Raw genomic sequence first — 22,902 nt, forward strand, 5'->3', positions numbered from 1 at the left:
CTCCACACCACCCTGGGTTAGATAATGGCTTTATGCAAATCAGCTCTGACCCTGTGCCCCATGGGAACAGTCCAGTCCGAACTACACAGCCATATCTTTCCCAGACCGGAATCAAGCATCCGAGGACCGGACCGGTTTCGAGGTAACACCTCTCATCAGCCCGGCTAGCTTGACTCCAGTGGTGTGGAGGCTCTGGGACCCACGTCTGGGCTACCCCAGTACACTCAGGGAGAAAATTACAAAAAACAATTTGATGGACAGAATGTAGATCAATGTCTTACATTCACCCCAGTACAAGGATCTGGGCCTAAATCCATCGTTTTTTGCACTCCACACCACCCTGGGTTAGATAATGGCTTTATGCAAATCAGCTCTGACCCTGTGCCCCATGGGAACAGTCCAGTCCGAACTACACAGCCATATCTTTCCCAGACCGGAATCAAGCATCCGAGGACCGGACCGGTTTCGAGGTAACACCTCTCATCAGCCCGGCTAGCTTGACTCCAGTGGTGTGGAGGCTCTGGGACCCACGTCTGGGCTACCCCAGTACACTCAGGGAGAAAATTACAAAAAACAATTTGATGGACAGAATGTAGATCAATGTCTTACATTCACCCCAGTACAAGGATCTGGGCCTAAATCCATCGTTTTTTGCACTCCACACCACCCTGGGTTAGATAATGGCTTTATGCAAATCAGCTCTGACCCTGTGCCCCATGGGAACAGTCCAGTCCGAACTACACAGCCATATCTTTCCCAGACCGGAATCAAGCATCCGAGGACCGGACCGGTTTCGAGGTAACACCTCTCATCAGCCCGGCTAGCTTGACTCCAGTGGTGTGGAGGCTCTGGGACCCACGTCTGGGCTACCCCAGTACACTCAGGGAGAAAATTACAAAAAACAATTTGATGGACAGAATGTAGATCAATGTCTTACATTCACCCCAGTACAAGGATCTGGGCCTAAATCCATCGTTTTTTGCACTCCACACCACCCTGGGTTAGATAATGGCTTTATGCAAATCAGCTCTGACCCTGTGCCCCATGGGAACAGTCCAGTCCGAACTACACAGCCATATCTTTCCCAGACCGGAATCAAGCATCCGAGGACCGGACCGGTTTCGAGGTAACACCTCTCATCAGCCCGGCTAGCTTGACTCCAGTGGTGTGGAGGCTCTGGGACCCACGTCTGGGCTACCCCAGTACACTCAGGGAGAAAATTACAAAAAACAATTTGATGGACAGAATGTAGATCAATGTCTTACATTCACCCCAGTACAAGGATCTGGGCCTAAATCCATCGTTTTTTGCACTCCACACCACCCTGGGTTAGATAATGGCTTTATGCAAATCAGCTCTGACCCTGTGCCCCATGGGAACAGTCCAGTCCGAACTACACAGCCATATCTTTCCCAGACCGGAATCAAGCATCCGAGGACCGGACCGGTTTCGAGGTAACACCTCTCATCAGCCCGGCTAGCTTGACTCCAGTGGTGTGGAGGCTCTGGGACCCACGTCTGGGCTACCCCAGTACACTCAGGGAGAAAATTACAAAAAACAATTTGATGGACAGAATGTAGATCAATGTCTTACATTCACCCCAGTACAAGGATCTGGGCCTAAATCCATCGTTTTTTGCACTCCACACCACCCTGGGTTAGATAATGGCTTTATGCAAATCAGCTCTGACCCTGTGCCCCATGGGAACAGTCCAGTCCGAACTACACAGCCATATCTTTCCCAGACCGGAATCAAGCATCCGAGGACCGGACCGGTTTCGAGGTAACACCTCTCATCAGCCCGGCTAGCTTGACTCCAGTGGTGTGGAGGCTCTGGGACCCACGTCTGGGCTACCCCAGTACACTCAGGGAGAAAATTACAAAAAACAATTTGATGGACAGAATGTAGATCAATGTCTTACATTCACCCCAGTACAAGGATCTGGGCCTAAATCCATCGTTTTTTGCACTCCACACCACCCTGGGTTAGATAATGGCTTTATGCAAATCAGCTCTGACCCTGTGCCCCATGGGAACAGTCCAGTCCGAACTACACAGCCATATCTTTCCCAGACCGGAATCAAGCATCCGAGGACCGGACCGGTTTCGAGGTAACACCTCTCATCAGCCCGGCTAGCTTGACTCCAGTGGTGTGGAGGCTCTGGGACCCACGTCTGGGCTACCCCAGTACACTCAGGGAGAAAATTACAAAAAACAATTTGATGGACAGAATGTAGATCAATGTCTTACATTCACCCCAGTACAAGGATCTGGGCCTAAATCCATAGTTTTTTGCACTCCACACCACCCTGGGTTAGATAATGGCTTTATGCAAATCAGCTCTGACCCTGTGCCCCATGGGAACAGTCCAGTCCGAACTACACAGCCATATCTTTCCCAGACCGGAATCAAGCATCCGAGGACCGGACCGGTTTCGAGGTAACACCTCTCATCAGCCCGGCTAGCTTGACTCCAGTGGTGTGGAGGCTCTGGGACCCACGTCTGGGCTACCCCAGTACACTCAGGGAGAAAATTACAAAAAACAATTTGATGGACAGAATGTAGATCAATGTCTTACATTCACCCCAGTACAAGGATCTGGGCCTAAATCCATCGTTTTTTGCACTCCACACCACCCTGGGTTAGATAATGGCTTTATGCAAATCAGCTCTGACCCTGTGCCCCATGGGAACAGTCCAGTCCGAACTACACATTCAGTCCATCACTTGTTGTTTTTGCAATTGCCGCCCTAAGTGCGCTGGGGATGCCCAGACGTGGGTCCCAGGCACTCCACACCACTTGGAGTCAAGCTAGCCGGGCTGATGAGAGGTGTTACCTCGAAACCGGTCCGGTCCTCGGACGCTTGATTCCGTTCTGGGAAGGACATGGCTTTTGTAGTTCGGACTGGACTGTTCCCATGGGGCAACAGGGTCAGAGCTGATTTGCATATCGCCATTGTCTAACCCAGGGTGGTGTGGAGTGCAAAAAAACGATGGATTTGGGCCCAGATCTTTTGACTGGGGGAGTGTGTGACATTGATCCACATTCAGTCCATCACTTGTTGTTTTTGCAATTGCCGCCCTAAGTGCGCTGGGGATGCCCAGACGTGGGTCCCAGGCACTCCACACCACTTGGAGTCAAGCTAGCCGGGCTGATGAGAGGTGTTACCTCGAAACCGGTCCGGTCCTCGGATGCTTGATTCCGTTCTGGGAAGGACATGGCTTTTGTAGTTCGGACTGGACTGTTCCCATGGGGCAACAGGGTCAGAGCTGATTTGCATATCGCCATTGTCTAACCCAGGGTGGTGTGGAGTGCAAAAAAACGATGGATTTGGGCCCAGATCTTTTGACTGGGGGAGTGTGTGACATTGATCCACATTCAGTCCATCACTTGTTGTTTTTGCAATTGCCGCCCTAAGTGCGCTGGGGATGCCCAGACGTGGGTCCCAGGCACTCCACACCACTTGGAGTCAAGCTAGCCGGGCTGATGAGAGGTGTTACCTCGAAACCGGTCCGGTCCTCGGATGCTTGATTCCGTTCTGGGAAGGACATGGCTTTTGTAGTTCGGACTGGACTGTTCCCATGGGGCAACAGGGTCAGAGCTGATTTGCATATCGCCATTGTCTAACCCAGGGTGGTGTGGAGTGCAAAAAAACGATGGATTTGGGCCCAGATCTTTTGACTGGGGGAGTGTGTGACATTGATCCACATTCAGTCCATCACTTGTTGTTTTTGCAATTGCCGCCCTAAGTGCGCTGGGGATGCCCAGACGTGGGTCCCAGGCACTCCACACCACTTGGAGTCAAGCTAGCCGGGCTGATGAGAGGTGTTACCTCGAAACCGGTCCGGTCCTCGGATGCTTGATTCCGTTCTGGGAAGGACATGGCTTTTGTAGTTCGGACTGGACTGTTCCCATGGGGCAACAGGGTCAGAGCTGATTTGCATATCGCCATTGTCTAACCCAGGGTGGTGTGGAGTGCAAAAAAACGATGGATTTGGGCCCAGATCTTTTGACTGGGGGAGTGTGTGACATTGATCCACATTCAGTCCATCACTTGTTGTTTTTGCAATTGCCGCCCTAAGTGCGCTGGGGATGCCCAGACGTGGGTCCCAGGCACTCCACACCACTTGGAGTCAAGCTAGCCGGGCTGATGAGAGGTGTTACCTCGAAACCGGTCCGGTCCTCGGATGCTTGATTCCGTTCTGGGAAGGACATGGCTTTTGTAGTTCGGACTGGACTGTTCCCATGGGGCAACAGGGTCAGAGCTGATTTGCATATCGCCATTGTCTAACCCAGGGTGGTGTGGAGTGCAAAAAAACGATGGATTTGGGCCCAGATCTTTTGACTGGGGGAGTGTGTGACATTGATCCACATTCAGTCCATCACTTGTTGTTTTTGCAATTGCCGCCCTAAGTGCGCTGGGGATGCCCAGACGTGGGTCCCAGGCACTCCACACCACTTGGAGTCAAGCTAGCCGGGCTGATGAGAGGTGTTACCTCGAAACCGGTCCGGTCCTCGGATGCTTGATTCCGTTCTGGGAAGGACATGGCTTTTGTAGTTCGGACTGGACTGTTCCCATGGGGCAACAGGGTCAGAGCTGATTTGCATATCGCCATTGTCTAACCCAGGGTGGTGTGGAGTGCAAAAAAACGATGGATTTGGGCCCAGATCTTTTGACTGGGGGAGTGTGTGACATTGATCCACATTCAGTCCATCACTTGTTGTTTTTGCAATTGCCGCCCTAAGTGCGCTGGGGATGCCCAGACGTGGGTCCCAGGCACTCCACACCACTTGGAGTCAAGCTAGCCGGGCTGATGAGAGGTGTTACCTCGAAACCGGTCCGGTCCTCGGATGCTTGATTCCGTTCTGGGAAGGACATGGCTTTTGTAGTTCGGACTGGACTGTTCCCATGGGGCAACAGGGTCAGAGCTGATTTGCATATCGCCATTGTCTAACCCAGGGTGGTGTGGAGTGCAAAAAAACGATGGATTTGGGCCCAGATCTTTTGACTGGGGGAGTGTGTGACATTGATCCACATTCAGTCCATCACTTGTTGTTTTTGCAATTGCCGCCCTAAGTGCGCTGGGGATGCCCAGACGTGGGTCCCAGGCACTCCACACCACTTGGAGTCAAGCTAGCCGGGCTGATGAGAGGTGTTACCTCGAAACCGGTCCGGTCCTCGGATGCTTGATTCCGTTCTGGGAAGGACATGGCTTTTGTAGTTCGGACTGGACTGTTCCCATGGGGCAACAGGGTCAGAGCTGATTTGCATATCGCCATTGTCTAACCCAGGGTGGTGTGGAGTGCAAAAAAACGATGGATTTGGGCCCAGATCTTTTGACTGGGGGAGTGTGTGACATTGATCCACATTCAGTCCATCACTTGTTGTTTTTTCATACATGTAACCTACTACATTATGTAAAGGGATGGTTTTATTTGAGAGCGTTGTAACTTACTGATGATCATGTTTATCTAATTAATGACCATACAACAGCTCAGTAAGTCCATTAACTTTCATGGATAATAGTTCCTTAATATAGGCGCTGGTAAGCAACTCCTGGAAGCCAAAAAAGGAGGTAATGAAGGTACAATAAAACACAAGAACAAAATAAACAACTTTTAATGAGCAGCTTTGAACAAATACTTTACAAAATCATTGGAACACTCAGCACTTGCCTCATCAATCACTTTTGCAAATTGTTGAAGGGTGGAACTCATAACTTCATCATCACCCCCTAAAGGAAAACGCTGCAAATAATAAAAAAAAAAATATATATATATAGTTAGCAATAATAACTACTATGTTCAAGTCGTAAATCTACATTCAAAGTCCAGGATCTTACATTCATATAGAAATATGACTTTCTGGAAATCACAAATCTTTCAAAAAGTACAGCAGTCACAGAATTCTCGGAAAATTCCTGGAAAACCCTTGAGAATTTCTGTATGTGACAATACAGAGGCATTTCCACTTGGGTAACTTGACACACGTTGTACAGTTAGCCTAGGTGAAATGTTTCCACCTTTGAACAACAGCATAATTAGATCATTTTTAATTTTTCGCTTCATGTGGAAAATAATTGCCCCCCACTCCCGTCAAGGAACTATATCCTCTACATGTCACCAAATTTGAGGTGTTCAGTTGCTGTCTTTGGTAGAAATAAATCTGACCATTTTCAGGGTTGGAAAGGGTCAGTGAGCAGTTTGAAAATACCCACAAAGACTCAGCCTGCGCTCTTTACCTACTTGCACGTGCACATACTTTAGTTGAGGATGTGTACAGCAAATTGACTGTTCAATTTCTGATTATTCCCATTATCTATTCACATCAGAAGACTTTTCATGACATAGACCCATAATTTTGGGTATGCATTGAAGTATGGAAAGGATGTCTGGATATATTGTCATTTTGAATGAAAGTGATCCCTAGGATATCTTTCATGTGTTTGCTTTTTTGTTCAATTATGCTTAAAGACTGAAAACAATAATATAGATTATTAGGAGGTGCATTCAATCTATTTATTGTTTACGTTTTTTCACTAGAGGCGAAATAAGAGCTTTGTAGAATGCACTGTTTGAGTTGGGCCACTTACTTCTCAGTCTTTAGGATAAAAACTGCACTCTACAGCAGGCGGAGAGGGTGATCTACCAGAGTCGGGGCTACCCTAAAAAGTGGGAGATGGTCTGGGACCCGTGAGCAGAATACAGAGGACTATACATGGGTGCCGTAGAGACCTTAGTGCTCGGCAAGTGCAAGGGGCTAGAACATTCTCTGAACCATGCCCTGCAGTGACTATTGTACACATGTATGCAAACAATGATGCTTTGATTTGAACGGATGTCAGAAACGTGTTATGCTCCTTTTCTTGCTGTTTTAATGGTAATATTGCATAAATAACCTGTCTGTGTATGCTGAGCAACTGTTCAATAATAAAGAATAAAAAAAAGAAACCTGCACTTCAAAGTGATAACTAAGTGAATCCCTTTAGGCACCTGACTTGAAAGCTTACTCTTGAAGGCTGCAGGCATTACAAATTCAGATGCAGACTGACACTGTGAATGGGGACTACGCCAGCAATGCACTGACCCTAAACCTGCTGGGGGCAGCCATAAAATATCAACTTAAGGCAAACAGGTATGAAGATGCTGGGGACTTGTGAAGCAAATAAATTAGAGACTGTAGGAGCGTTTTTAATCATTTGAAAGTAATTAGGGGAGAGGGTGTGGCCTAATGGCTAGGGCGTTCGCCCTCAAATCTGGGGAACCGGGTTGGAGTCTCGGTAACGACGCAAAACATCTGTAATCTTTATTCTGGGCAAATCACGTAATCTCTCCGTGCCTAACAAACATAAATGCCTGCTTGTGTAACGCAACTGGTGCTCATGTAAAGCGCTCAGATACCCGATACCTTCGGGTCAAGTTCCCGCTATATAAAACACTGAGAAAAAATGCTTAATTCAGGTGTGCATAAGTTGTCATGACAAGGCCCCAGCCAGCTTGCACTGACATCTATTCATATTCGTAGAAAGAAATGTGCACTTCTCTTTTACATGAACACACCTTCCTCCGTGGATGTCTCCCTGTATGCTTTCCCCGTTTCCCGTTTTAGAAAAATAAGCAAAATAGAAGCTCTTTCCACTGTGTCTGTTTGCTGATCAAATCACGATTGTATTAATTTGCATTCTTTATAGGAAGTCATGTCCAGGATGTTCCTGTTGTAGCAGAATTCAAGGTCCTTTGCCTAGGCAAGGAAAGAGCCATTCATGCCATAAACGTGTAACTGTTAGTTACATTTCATAGGTACTGACATTTCCTTCATTTTCGAAGCACGCAAAACATATTAACATGCAGCAAATTAGGTGTTTACTAGATGCAACTTATTTGATGTATCTTGTATATTCGAAGAATCATTGGGTAATTCAAGTTCACATGTCTTTGTTAATCCAGCCCATTTCACACCATGTTGTGTGTGAGTGCCTAAACCCCTATAAAATGCTTTATTTTGGCTATGTGTGTCAGTCTTTTTAACTCTTTCTTTGCAGGCAGACTATATGTCAGTACTCTTGCTGAACTATATTTTGTTTCTGGCTCTTACTTATTTAGAGTCTGACGTATTTTAATCTTACTTTATGACTATGACATTCTATTGATTGATAGCACTGACTTGACTAGAGACTGTTCTGCAATGAACTTATACTTTAAAAAAAACTTTCTGGTTTTGGCTTGAATTGTTGTCTTGGGAAGGCTTGCAAATTGGCACCGTGACCATGGGCCATATGTATTAAGCAAATCTGAGATCGCAAATGCCGAAATTCACAGAATTTTGGCGTTTGCAATCGCAATTTTGCTTTGTGGTATGTGTGAGGCAAATCTGTGTGCAAAATAAGGAATCGTTAATTTGCGATTCCTTATTTTGCGATTGCATTTAAGGAATCTCAAATTTTGCGATTCCTTAAATGCAATGTAAGAAGCACCAAAAAAGTGCAATTTGGCCTTAAAGAATCGCAAATTACCACCAACTTCAAGTTGGTGGTAAGTTGCGATTTCTTTGAAAAATTAACCTTTTTGCATTTTTCAAAGTGCAATATGAAGCACATACATGCCCTTAGGGCATGTGTGCGCCACTTGTGCACCCATGCTTATTTCAGGGGTGCAACAGGGTGTCCTTTTGACACCTTTGCACCCTTCAAATCGCATTCTCAATTTGCCCTTCGCTAATTGCTAATCGCAAATTGAGAATGTCTTCCCATTCATTCCTATGGGCCTCTAGGCCCATAGGAATAAATGGGGAGGTATTCCTTAATTGCGAATAGCAATTTGAGATTAGCAATTAAGGAATATGTAGGATTTGCAAAATTTATTGCAGATCCTACATACATAGCATTTTGCGATTCTCAAATAGCGATTCGCAAAAAAACGCTATTTTGAGAATCGCAAATGCGGATTTTGATACATATGGCCCTGTGTATTATGATGACTAACACTGTCCTGATCCTAATCATCGACCCTCTAAATTGTAATCAGAGCGTCAACAACTGCATTGTATGAGTAAAAGGGGTTGGCATCTTTTTCACAAATAAGAGATATTAGAAGTTTGCACTTTTCACACCACTTCTTAGTCTTTATAATGCAATGGCATAGACAGAATTTAGGACTAAGCGGTGAATTATAGAATTTAAATAATCAAGAGCAGTGGAGGTCCAGGTGGTTAATTCGTTTGCCAGAAAACAATAAAAATATGTATGAATAAAATCACACTAGGGGCCTTTCTATAGAATATTATTAAAATTGTTTATGACATGGGCGCACATTTTCTGCATTACAGCTGTTTAAATGTTCTCACATAACGGCAAATAAGATATGATGGGCATGATCTGACCAAGATGGTTTCACCACTGCATAGCGCGACTCCTTATTTCAAGGTCCATATCTTGCTCAATATAGCGAATTTTATTTAGAGGACTAGGAGACTAGGTGTGTTCTCCACCATTGGTAAAAGTCAATGATTGTTAAGATACAGTCCTGTTTTCTAGTTGGCTATCTACTGTGAGTAGCAGCCACATCATTTTGTAAGAGCACGTAAGCGTGATGTTGCACGACCACACAAGCGTTATCACACAAGTGCACAGGGATGCCAATTATATTTTGTTTATTTAGAAACCCAAGATGGATAGGCAAGTAAAAAGAAATTTACTTTAAGTAGTACAAAAGATTTTGGGGGGGTAAGTTGAGGGGCTGGGAGCACTCTGTTGCATGCAGCTCCAAAAAACTAAAAAAATCTAATACATATTTTTTTTTGAAACCAACAAAAAGGACTGCATGGTGGGGGGGGCAATGAAAGAGTGATCCAGAGAAGCAGGTCAGGGGGAATAAAACAAAAATAAAGCTATTTGGTGCTGGGGAGGGGAAAAGCAACAAACGTGAGATAAACAAGATGGGGGAGGAGCCCAAAAGGAAACGAGCAACATGGGGGAGTTAGAGGAGAAGCACAGCGTCAGCACCCAAGGCAGAGAGCAAAAAGCATCGCTGGGGATGGAAGGAGAGTAACAGAGCTGGAACACAAATGCATTTTCAATTAATTCTTAACCCAAAAGTAAAAAAGTAGCTCCCTAAACATAAGAAGTAGTATGCCGTCGTAAAAAGGATGGCAACGTGGGGAGGGACAAACTCATGAAAAGGAAGGCAAGTCAATGAATCAGAAGTAAGCAAAAGAGGGAAAAAATAAAAACAACCAATGATAATCAATGGGCGGGTTCTAATCCCACTGTAACTTCACTGGAAACTTACAGTGGTCTTTCGCAGGCAGACTTAGGCGAGAACTAAAAAACAGGAAAGGTCCTAAACATGTACATCAGAGGGAATGTAATCTTCATAAACCCATGCAAACCCCATAGGCCCAAAAGCACTGCCAACTGCAGGAAAAATATTTTCTAAAGAGAGCAACCCAATTTGTTCACAAAGGCAATTTCTGGACTGAAACATGACAGAATATGGTGCATAAATTCAAAGAACTAAGAAGCGGGTGAAGACAGTAATACAGATGAGAAACAGCTTGCAAAGAAGAAATGAGAAAAGGAGAGGAAATGGGTTTAGAGAGACCACTGAGGACTGTTAATGGAAGCCAATAAAGAAGAAGGCCGTATGTGTACAAGATGCACCTGCAAAAGCTAGTTTTGATGCCACTCAACAGAAAAAAATGCATTTTACTCTACCTGCTTCTCATACTCCTTTAACAGTTTCGATGTGAGGTGAGTTGCCGCACTTAATTCATTCTAATAAAAACAAAAAGAAGCAAAGAAAGAAACATTACTACAGTATATGCTGCTTTTACTTCACAGAGAACATGATAATAGGTTGGTTGTGTGGTAAAGGTATGAATTACCTATTAAAAAACTATCTTTCTTCCTGGACAAGCTTCTAAATCAAGTATTCCCTTTTGTTCCCACAACTTTGCACACACTCCCTCCTTTTTTGATGTGTTTTACACTCTTCTCCCAAGCACTAGCTCCCTGTGGGCAGAAATGTGCCTAGCATTTCCGAGCAGGACATTTGCCAGTTTTAGAAGCCATTTCTCACTATTCGCTTCATAACAAATACTTAGCAAATTCAGAAAGTGAATACTTTTTGTATACTGTGTACAATGCAAGCACAAAGATCAATGTTTGGCACCATCTTCTTAGTATTTTCCCCTATGAGTCTTTTGGCAATTAATCCTGTCTAATTTGATTAACCAAATGGGACAATGGCCTTCAACCAGGGAGCCAAGACCTTAGTGAAGACCTGTACTGCAACACTCAATAAAGAAATGAGTTGGTTGGGTCCTTTCCCACCTTTGGTGTCACTTTTGCAGTAGCGGCAAAGTTGTTAAAAATTCCAGTTGTTCACTGCAGCATGAATGGCTATAGCTTCTATGGAGGTGAAAATTACATTGGCAGCACCATGGCATTAGCTGACGTGAAAGGCCTAAGAGCAACAGAATGTGCAGAAAGAGATAAGATGTAGTCTGAAGGTACAAATAGGACATGTAGCTTTGCTCACTATAGAGGTGCCATCATGTAAGGATGGGCAGGGTTGAGTTTAGAGGTAGAACAATAGCTCTGGGACAAGTTCAGAAGTATGTGTGGGTGAGATTTAACAAGCAGTCCTTTTCTGTTAGTAGGGCCAAGACCTAAAACAAGGGATAAGAACGACTTTACCGAATCTTGCTAGTAGAGACGACATGCTCACAACATACATTTTGACAACAATATATGGAAAAAATGCCGTTGCTATGTAGATAAGGATATTCAATAACCAATTACTTTTGATGTCACTTGTGATCAGCATCTGTTGCACTTATGTTTATTTCTTTTGTTTGGCACATTATGCGGCCTACTGGATGTGTTAAATTGCGTAAAGTCTGTAGGAACAGCATAAGAATGTAATCAAGTGTGCAATTGGGGAGCTTGTCCGATATGCTGATTGCCTAAGCTCCCAGTGATCCTTGTAGCTTTCATTAAAGGCTTCATATGAATACCCCAGTCTCCGTAAATTTACTAATGAGTGGATCTGATTTATTTTTCTATCACACCTTTAAAAAAATGTTTATGTGAATTAATCCAAGCTGGGACATTTAAAAGACTTAAGCTGTTGTAAATGCCCTGTGCTATCCAACGGGTTCCAAACGAAAATGTTTCTGCACATACTCTTCAATATTCTACCTCTAAGCAAACTTTGGATAACCTTGAGCCTCATGTTCTTGAACAAACCATTTTTAGAGCTTCAGATTTAATGTACAGGATAATGTTCTGCTTCTCAGGACTGCCTGTTCCTATAGTAAACATTGAACCATTTGTTTATTTAGCAAGCCTGAGTATTCTCGCACAAGTCATACATTTCTCTATTCGCTTCTTGTAGATCTCACTTACACATGTTATACAGTTGATACCCAGATTCTTTTTTTCCTCCAGGAAAACTCAGGTCACTTGGTCTCAACTTTTCAAAATTGTGTTTTTAGCTTAATGGATTGGATGGGATTTAAAGCTACACACATACAGGACCAACATTCTTGTATTCTCTTTCAGCATAACCTCTCAATCAAGACTTAAGAATGTTTGGCCTTGTGTTCTCAGTGCACTACCAGTGCTGGCTCCTGAAGTCAGTAATTTAGTGTTGTTCACAATTAAGATCTATTCCTTTCTACTCACAAGAACCAACTCTCTTTGTCTTGATTTTATTTACTCAAGACTTTAAGAAAAATCTTACCATTCCTTCCCTATCAAGCCAGGCACTTGGTAACTGAAGTCACAGTATTGAGTCAACTGAATTATTGCAAGAGTATGTTTTTGAACTCCCCAACTTATATATCCTACTCCGTCAAGAGAGGATACAGAGCACAAACACTCACTCTTCTTGCAACACATTTAAAACACTTTACTCACAATATTAGCTTAAAATCTTTTCTTATCACTTTTCATGGTGTTTCGCGCTCTTCATGGCCTTGGTCCTAGGTACATACAACTTTATCAATACCATGCAGTCAGGACCCAGAGATCAAATACAGCCAAACTCTTACTGGTGCCAAGATATTACAGCTCATGGGTAGATGGTCGCTCTTTTTCTTTTGTGGCAACCAAAACCAAAACCAAAATCTGGAACTTCCTACCCATGACCATACACGTTCATGACCAGTGACTATCCCTCCATAAAGATCTCTCACAACTTGGTTTTGTTAAATGTCATCAGTGTCAGTTCTAGTGACAAGACACCTTAAAGGTACTTGACACACTTTATAAAATTCTATTCATGTCCAGGAGTTTCATGTGGGATCTGTGCTCATAATGCAACCAATGATTTGGACAATTAAAATAATGACAGTTCTTCTGCACTACATACAACCAATATATGACTAATGCTACTTGCACTTATCAAAAAATGGATAGCAAAGAAAAATGGCCTTCAAAGCAAAATGCCTTTTAGATTTTGAGTGTAGGTTCCATTGTTTTCTTATATGACACGCATTGCAAACTTCTGAGGGAAAAATGTTGTGTGCAAAGAAAAGCATAGATGAAAAGACAAAACTGAAATATCTAAAATAGTCTCTACCCCCGAGTTACTACTTATTGGTAGCACCTTTGGCAGCAACGACTGCTGTGACTATGTTGGGATACTTCTCTATCAGATTTGCACAACTAGATGTGGAAATATCTGACTATTGTTAATAATTCAGCTCAGGCTCTGTCGATTTTGTTAAAGAGCTTTGGGGGACAAAATCAGTCAAGTCATGCCGCAGATATAAGGATCTCACTGGCCAAATTAGAGGTAGCTATTAGTATTTGCTAAAAGTCTTTTTCATGCTGAAAGTTAACTTCGGACTTAGTTGTGGCATTCTCGCAGAGTCATCAGGCTTTCTGCAAGGACTTGGCTGTACTTCTGTCCATTCCATTTTGAAAAGTAAAATTGTTCCAAGGTAAGGGATGGTGTTCCCGACTGATGTGTAGTGGGAGGTTTGCTCCAGTCCGAACAGTTTGCGTTTAGAACATAATCTATTTATAGTCTACAGAGCGCAAAACCTTTTACCACAAAGGTGCGGCCATGAAATCTGCTACATGTTGTGACCACATCTCAAATGGGATTCATGGTGGCGTTTCTTGATTAACCGCTTGCCTTCAGGTATGCAGAGTGCATAGGACATTATTATCAAATGCATACTTTAAGTAGTCATGGCTATACAAATCCTTCGCTCGTTCCAATTGCCAGTATCATCTCAGAAGCCCTTGTAATCAGTTTCCTTCATGCTCTGTTATCCACTTTGGAAGGACTGAATGAACCAGGTGGGGCCCCCGAGGCGCTGTATAACTTTGACTTTCTAATAATCATCTTACCAGTGCTTCAGTAGACAATTAATGACTGAAATGTGTACATATTTTTCTAGTGATCTGTGCCTTTCAAAAGCTTTGTTCTGGAGTTATTCTGAATGCTAGCTGGTGCTCACGGCTGGGTCTTTGCTGTGTCCTGCACTTGCCTGCTCAGGGAACCTACATGAAGTACTGAATGTATCCTGAAATCAAGTAAATCAGAAAAAAACTTAAGTTCTGGGAAATCTGGGAAAACTACCAGCAAGATGTAAATTAAACCTTGGAGGTATTCTAGAAATGATATTGTCCTAGTGATTGGCATGACGAACGTTCACAAAAGTCCAATGATTATGTGTAAGCAATGGAAAGGCAGGAGAAGGCCTGCATGAGTAGCCATAATGGCTAGCTCCACCCCCCGTATTCAATCCTTCTACAAAGTAATGGAAATAAGGGGACCCTTCTCTCTCCTAATGACGCTCCAGGGGAACTGTCCAGCTACACACAACCTATCTCAGGACAGTGAAGTAAAAGAACCAAAGAGAGCTTGGGGCCCGACAACTCCTTACTTTTAATATTGCACTTATGAGGACTAGAAAATATTTATTTAAAAAAAAAAAATCAAGTAAATCACTTTTCTTTAACATAGTTTAAGACCGACTAACTTGGCATGTCGTTTTCAAATGTAAATGGTTACACCTGCAGGTAAATTATTGTTCAGTTTTTAAGTTACATTTATTCTATAACACTTTCTAGACATATCTTTTGTCTTGGACGTTGTATTTAAAGATACGTTTTAAAAGTACTTAGTTCCAAGATAAACACTGTGAAAGGGGGTGAATACATTGTAAAAGCCCCCTGCGTTCTTTAAAAGTATTACATGTTGCATAGCTTTGTAGTATGTTATCAACACCCTCCTTGAGGCCCTTCATAAATTGGTGCTTTTCACTTCAATCAAGTATGTAGTGGAGCCTTAAAGGAGGGCAGGAGCAGAAACCAAGGGCCGAATGTACAGAGTCCATTCCCACAAAGTGTTCGCCAACTGCGCACCAACTTTTTGCAAATGGACTTTGACATTGCAAACTAAACTATGAATGGATAGGCCGGTTCTCAAAATCCCAATTTGTGTGCGGTTGGAACGACTTTCTGAATTAATATTAATAAATCTGGTCGTAATTTTTGACCCACTGTAATGGCCACAAACACAAGAAAGTGGCCTGTAAGGAATAGCTGACCCACTGTATACATTGCCAATCAGTTTATTATTATTTTTAATCAGCCTGTCTTCCTTAAGGGAACCAGTACTGCCTTAAAAAATAATAATAAGGTTTTCTGTTTGGAAACTCATCAGGGGAAGCAGAGAGAGGGCCCCTGGACTCCCCCCTATTCTCCTTTTGGCCTTGAGTTCACATCCAGAAAATCCTCTTTCACAACTGAAAAACCATTCCATACTTCTGATACATGTTTATATTTTTCCATTCAACTGAGGTTTAAGGGAGTACCTGAGATTCATCATGGCACTCTTGGCAAAGCATCGCTCACGATGTATAATCTTTCATTAACAAGCAGCCCACCCCATTTTTTACCTCTATAAGAGTGGGTGTCTTAACAATGCTTTTTCTTTCCAGCTATTTGGTGTAACACATTAGTATTGATCCTACACTGGGTGTTCTGGAGCACCATGGTAATACATAATTTCCCAATATTTTAAGATGATAGGAAAACATTTAATGATTATTTTCAGTGGAGGCCAAGTTTGCTCAAGGGTAGTTCCTACTACGATTAAATTCTGAACTTTTCTTAAAGGTATGATCTTCACAACATGATGCATCTTAACAATTCACATGGCTGCATCACACAAGCTAGCTCAGAATATATGCATTCATCTAGGTCAGTTTAGATTACTTAGGGTCAGTAACGGGAGGAAAAATGTTAATGTTGGGACAGCACCTAAACCAACCTGCGGTCTTTTTTCTGATACATTTCCTACAAGGCTTACCGTCAGACTCATAGTCAAGCTTTTTGATGAATTCTCAAAAGGAGAATTATGGTAAGAGGAGGAAATAGTTTCTACTAAACACTGTAACCCTTGGACTAGAAAATTCACTTTCTCAAGAAGTTTACCCGATACCCGTGCCTTTTTAGTAGTATTTTCAAGATAAAAGACATGCTTGCCTTTCCTTTTCCAATTGAAGAATTAAGGTCTCTTTCAAGAGATCCAAGTAAAATAGGCTTGAACTCTTGTCAAATTCCAAATGTTTTTATTGAAGCAGAATGTAAATTGACAGGTGTCTATGATCACTGTGTCACAAGCTAAGGATCAATAGACTAAGGACAACATCTAGATGAATTAGGGTTCAGTGCATAAAAAACAAGGATCCTGGAGTTTTTATACTTGTCTCAAAACAGATTTTTGCCAGTAGAACCTATTCTCTTGAGACGTTAAATTGATGTTTGAAGGTCCTTCTTGTTTTCTGGGGAATGCTCTCCCTTTCTTTTACAGGGTTCACTTTTCAGAATAACTCTTAACAACCTCTTTGTAGAAAGTATGAATTATCACTTAAGAATTCTTTAGTGGCAATTAGCTTATTCAATTGCTAGGAGTACAGTTGCTTTTCGAATGCTGTTTTATACTGTTCATGACTAACCCGCTTAGCCATGTTTTCTGGCATAAGGGGACTGCTTTACTTAATGTGACAACAAGTCTGGGGCCCCAGGAGGTAATGAGAGCTGCCAGCACCTTCAAAGGTGCTATGAGTTTTCATGGGCACTAAATATGAAGCGCACAGTCACTTCAGCTAAGAGCGTGCTCCATTAGAAAATGTACACATTTACTATTAGCACACATAATCAATCACCTTGGTGTGAAGCAGAACGGCAACACCATTATTTGACAACACTGCTATAGAAAGCATATGAAATTCAAATCAATGATATGCAAGCACCCCAAAAATATCTTGTGCCAATCTAATAGACCCTTACGCCACTCCAACTCTGCAGATTCCTACCTGCTAAGTTACTTCAATTTTGTCACCTTATTAATTCACTTTATACGTTTTCTCAATAAATGGGCGATTGTGCATGTTCTGACTATTTAAAAATGGATTTGTACTACCTGTACAACAAGATACCAGTTGTAAAAAATATAAAAGACTATGGAAAAACTGTGCTACATCACCCATCCATTTCACATATTGCAGGGTATTCATTCAATGAAGCAGCGATGCAAACCAGAGATTCATTTGAGCAGAGCATCAATATAGAAGCATGACAAATGTTTCTTAACTTACTTGAGCATCATAAATTCTCTGCATGGCATTAAACAACTGGTTGACATAGTTGGATATTGCAGCAGCATCCTCTTCAAATACACCCAACAAAGATCTTGTCTACAAAAAAAGCAACAGTGATAATTAGACAAAAGTAAGCTCTGACAACAAAAGAATCAAAGCATAATGTAATGGAAATATGTTAGAAGCACATATTAAAACAGACAATTTTGATGAAATTTGCCAAATGAAAAACAGGATTAAAAAGACACTAAAGCTTTGTTTATGAGAGCCCCAGAAGGGCATGGACGTTTAGCGCATGTTTTAAAATGTAACACTTCAGGATTTCAAATTTAATGGGTGGGATAAATAGCACCAACTATAAATTATGCCCTCAAGTTGGAGCTCAACATGCAGGCTTTTCTCCCTAAAAATGGCATGCCCCAGTAGTTACCGAGCCATTTCTCATTACATTTAAGGCTACCCGTTTTCCGTTTTTACTGATTTTTACAGATAAAGACAGAAAACATTTATTTTTTGTGTGTATTTATTTTTAAATGTGTATAAAAACGGAAATCGGGGTGCTTTTTAAGTCATTCTAAATACTGTCTGCCATGACTGCCAGACCAATAGCTGTGTGGATTGAAACGTAAGGGGAATAAAAAAGAAAGGACTTTTAGTAAAGAGGCTTTAACAGAAGTAGATATGCCCATGGCTGGTACTGAAATTTGCATATTTTCTTATAAGTACATTGATTTATCTTCTGAGGGTGCTTACAGCATTGAAACCTAGTAGGCATTCAAGCATGAGTGCATATTTTCCGGTTAAATAAATGTGGAAACATACTAATGTCAGCTTCATTTTTCAACAAAACCAAAAATAAATATGGATAAATACAGATAAAGTTAACAAAAAATAAATATGGATAAATACAGACGGAAATGTCAAAAAAATAAATACCATAAAACCGGGAGCCCTAATTAAATTCCAACAGGATTGATCTTTGAAAATTTATCAGGGAAAATATTTGAGTGGGTACTCTTTATCTAACTCTAATTACAAGTTGCAATAATCATTTCACCATGTATAATTGCGATCCCTGCCCAAGCAGGTGTTAGCCCAACAATAGTAAGTTAGTGAATATCTTGTAAACATGACAGAAAACATCTGACAATGTCACAGTATCTTCCGAGTTCAGGCATTCAGGGCCTGATCAGGAAGGTAAACTTATACTCTTGTGCAAGTTTACTACTTTTCAGTATCCACAAACTGTATGTGGAGTCTTGTGACTCAGTACTCCTTATACTTGTGAGTGCAGAATTCTCTGCACACGGAGACTCCACAACTGGGACGGAGAAGAGCACATACCCAAGTATAGGGAGCGTGGAGTCAAAACACTGCTCGCATTTTGTGAATACCAAAAAGTAGTAAACTTACACAAATGTCTAACTTTGCCTTTGTGAATCAGGCCCTCACCTCAGTGTTTTTTCTAAAGTCACTGTACTATGTCAACATACTGATTTTGCTCTGACTCGGTTAAACATTCGTCTCTTAGAAGGAAATTAACTGCTTGCGCGTTTTTTAAAACCCATTAAAAGGCTTGTTAAGCTGCCGTTTATGATAATGACGCTGGGATGTCAATGATTTACAGAAACCTGCTGTAACTCAGTTTCCAGGATGTCTGTCTTCCACTGAGGCTAAGGGGAAAGCTTGAAGTTGCTATGGTGTCTCATGAAATACAGAGTTGACCCCTCTCTCAAAAAATAGTTACCTTTCTACTATCCAAGCTTAAAAGTTACCTGAAGATCTGCCACCTTCGTCACCAGTTGCATTGCTACCCCATTTACCCCATTTCCTTTCAAACGCTAGAACAACAGAAATACCACCCTCCACAAAACCATCATACATACTTTCCCTTGCCCATAAATGTAACCTATCTGGCATGTTGTTACCTATCCCTCACATTCCTTTCTCCCTCGTTTTCTCTCTGAATACGTCATTCTTTTTAAAGGCTTATGCAAAGGGGTGTAATTTCTTTTAGATTATTGTTCAAATTCACAATGAATATCAGGAGTACTGCAGTAAATCTGTGACAGTTGCAGTTTCCCAGTATTAGTGGTGGAATTCTATGTGAAGTCCAAGTTACCAACATGTGAAATGATTTTAAGCATATATATATTTGAATAAGTGTAAATATGACACAAAAGTGAACTGGATTTATGCTATCTTTGCCTGTGATGTCACCCAAACCTTTCTCCCACGCCAATTTTTGTTGTGTTACCTTAGATTTCCTCCCATCTTTAATAATAGTAAATCTCCAACCCTAACCATGATACGAATGTGCATAGCAAGATGTGTGAATAACCACAAACTCAATCAGGGCCTTGTATAGCGTGAGTACTCACCCAAGAGGGCCTCAAGGAGCTGGGAGAGGGGGGATGCTTGTAGGACTTGGTGGAAGATTATTCGAAGAGTCAGGTCCTTCCTGAATTGGTCAGCGATGCAGATTGCCTGAGGTGGAGGAGCAGGGTGTTCCAGGTCTTGGCGGCGAGGTGGGAGAAAGACCTTCCTCCGGTTCTGGTCTTGTGGATCCTGGGGGCTGAGGCATGGGCGAGTTGGGAGAGTTGCAGTTGTTTGGCGGGTAGGTAGAATGCGAGGCGATGGTACAGGTATGCTGGTCCATCGTCGTGTAGAGCTTTGTAGGCTTGAATGAGGAGCTTGAAAGTGATTCTCTTGTTGCCTGGGAGCCTGTGGAGTTGTCAGGGTGTTGCGTGATGTGGCTGTGTCAGGGGCTGTCGATTACCAGTCTTGCTGCAGTGTTTTGGATGTACTGAGGTTTCTTGAGCTGTTTCTGGGGGGGCGCTAGCGAGCCCGGCTGCAACATGGATGACACTTTGTGAGGTTCTGCAGATCGGTCGGACAATCCATCATAATCCGGCAGCTGCAGCAGACATAGGTAACTAAAATTGATGGAAAGGTGCTTTGCTCTCACCGAGGCACGCACCTGCTAGCCTGGGAGGCGAGACACATCTCTGGGCTGAGTGTCCCAGGTGAGATTCGAGCTGAGGCCAAGACGGCGGCCCGGTGAATTGTGGAACCTAGACTGCTGCTTCCCTCATGGCCGGCCTGACTGTATTGGCCCTGGTGCTGGAGAGCTGTGGAGTAGTGCGCCACATCATGGCTGCTGCTGTGGAGTGCCCCTGTGACGGACCAGAAAAACACAGGCGTATTGGCTGCACAGGTGAGTAAGGAGAGGCGCACAGGGCGAGGCTGCGGCCTGTCGCCCTGTGGCAGCTGGGTGGTCAGCTGCGTGGCCCTGAAGCGAGCCTGCAACGAGTTGTGTGGCTTTGAGGGAGATACAGGAGGTGCTGCCCAGGACACATGAGCGCCGACAAACTCACACCGCAGAGAGGCAGGGCAGGCCGGCTGGTCTGCAGCGCCCATGTAAGAAGAACAACCCCGTGGGAGGGGTAGAGGACCCTGCTGTATTACCACAGAAATTGGAATCCCCCAACATATCAGGTAAGGGGAGCAGCGGGGGGGGGGAGCTGGACAGTGTGCACCCCCCGCGAAAGCGGAGCACAGTGGGGACAGTTAGAAGCACTGCTGTGGGAGGAGATCGTCCCCCCCCCCCTCGACTGGCAGCATTAGAGGTCAGCAAATCAGCAGCGCAGCCTGGGCCTGTGGGCCGTAGGGCGACAGCGTGACCCAGCCCAGAACATTGGAGGGCTCAGCGGGAAGATTGACTCCGGGGACCCTGAAACTGGGTACATGTGAGAGGGACTGTAGCAAATAAAGTTCTTGAATCCAGTATGTAAAGTAAATATAATTTATTGTAGATTAATCCAAGTTAAATGATCAATAGATATAATGATAAAAGTCCCACCAGGAGCAGATCTTCTCTCGCTCAGCCTGTCTGCCATCAACTGTCTCTACCTAGAGCAGTCAGGTACTTAACATTCTAGTATGACATCAAACATTCTATTACATGCAGTGGCTAAGCAATGGGGAAATCTAAGTAAGGGAAATGTAAAGCATGAGCAAGATGTAACACATCCCCCTTCCTTATAAAACAACAAATAAAGATAATAGAATAAATTGCATTGCATTCATAAAAATATAATAATTGAACAATAAGATGGATTGCATTTTCATTTTAAAATATAATGACTAAAGGAACACATTACATAGCATTCTTAATTAACAGTTGAAATGCAAGAAGGATTCCATTTTCATATTTAATGACCTTTCAAATCTAAAGGCCACATCCCCTTTCCAAAGAGAAAAAAAAAAAAAAAAATTATCCACTAGAATGAAAATATGGATCACAAGTATAACTAAATAAAATCCACTAGAATGGAAAATATGGATTAAATACACAATAACATCCATAGGAATGAGAATGGATGGGTCAAATAAATAAATAAATATAAGCCAGATAGAGTAACCTGCGGCTTCTCAAAACAAAATAAGTACAATATGAACACCTCTAAACATAGAGCACTTGCGTGGTTCATAATAGCCAATAGAATAACTTGTGGCTTTTAACAACATTGCAAAATGGAACTCCTCAGAGTCCATAACCAGAAAATTTAGCAACTACGGCTCTTCTAAACATCAGCAACTGAACCCCTCAGAGTCCATACAAGCAAATTGAGCAACTTATTGCTCTCCATAACAATAGAACCATTGAACTCCTCAGAGTTCATATCAAACAAATGGAGCACCTCAAAATGAGCACTGATGTGGCTCCTCAACTACACATCTAATAAATCCCAACTCCTCAGAGTTCATAAAAGAAAATGGAGCGCCTCAAAATGAGCACAGATGTGACTCCGCAAATTACATATTTAATAAATCCAACACTAGGACAACTAATCCTCTGAAAAGAAAACCTCAAAATAATTTGAGCACACAGTGGTTCACAACAATAAAAGAAAATGCAAGACTCTACTCAATAACACATGTGAACTCCTCTAATATTTTAGAGCACTAATTAACCTGGTACATCAAAAACAAGAAAGAACAATATTGAACACCTCAATGGAAATTGAGCACCTAAATGGTGGTTCAAAACAGCATATCGATATCAAACATGTCAAAAAATGAGCACGAGAATTAACAAAGTAAACACATAACTCTATACGAAATAAGAAGCAATAATACATTAAAATAATATAAACATCAATACACTGTGAGTTATGTTAAACAGAATGAAATAGGCAAGTTGGTAAATATGAATGGTAAAGCATATTGAAAATTTCCCAAAATAATAAATCAAAATAACAAAAGTAGTCACCG

The 22,902-nt window shown here is 42.5% G+C and overlaps 1 protein-coding gene across 2 annotated transcripts in view; it reads right to left on the bottom strand.

Annotated features, from left to right (window-relative positions):
• APPL1 (adaptor protein, phosphotyrosine interacting with PH domain and leucine zipper 1) overlaps nt 1-22,902 on the bottom strand; it is a 249,693-nt gene that overhangs the window by 172,676 nt on the left and 54,115 nt on the right. For both annotated transcript variants that reach the window (XM_086939118.1, XM_086939119.1), the window contains exons 2-4: nt 17,623-17,721; nt 10,712-10,771; nt 5,676-5,747 (exon numbers count right to left, since the gene is read on the bottom strand). In XM_086939118.1, coding sequence (XP_086795244.1) covers nt 5,676-5,747; nt 10,712-10,771; nt 17,623-17,721 — 231 coding nt within the window. The remainder of the gene's footprint in view (nt 1-5,675; nt 5,748-10,711; nt 10,772-17,622; nt 17,722-22,902) is intronic.

Source organism: Lissotriton vulgaris, chromosome 9 (assembly GCF_964263255.1).
Source record: "Lissotriton vulgaris chromosome 9, aLisVul1.2, whole genome shotgun sequence".
NCBI classification, from domain to species: Eukaryota; Metazoa; Chordata; class Amphibia; order Caudata; family Salamandridae; genus Lissotriton; species Lissotriton vulgaris.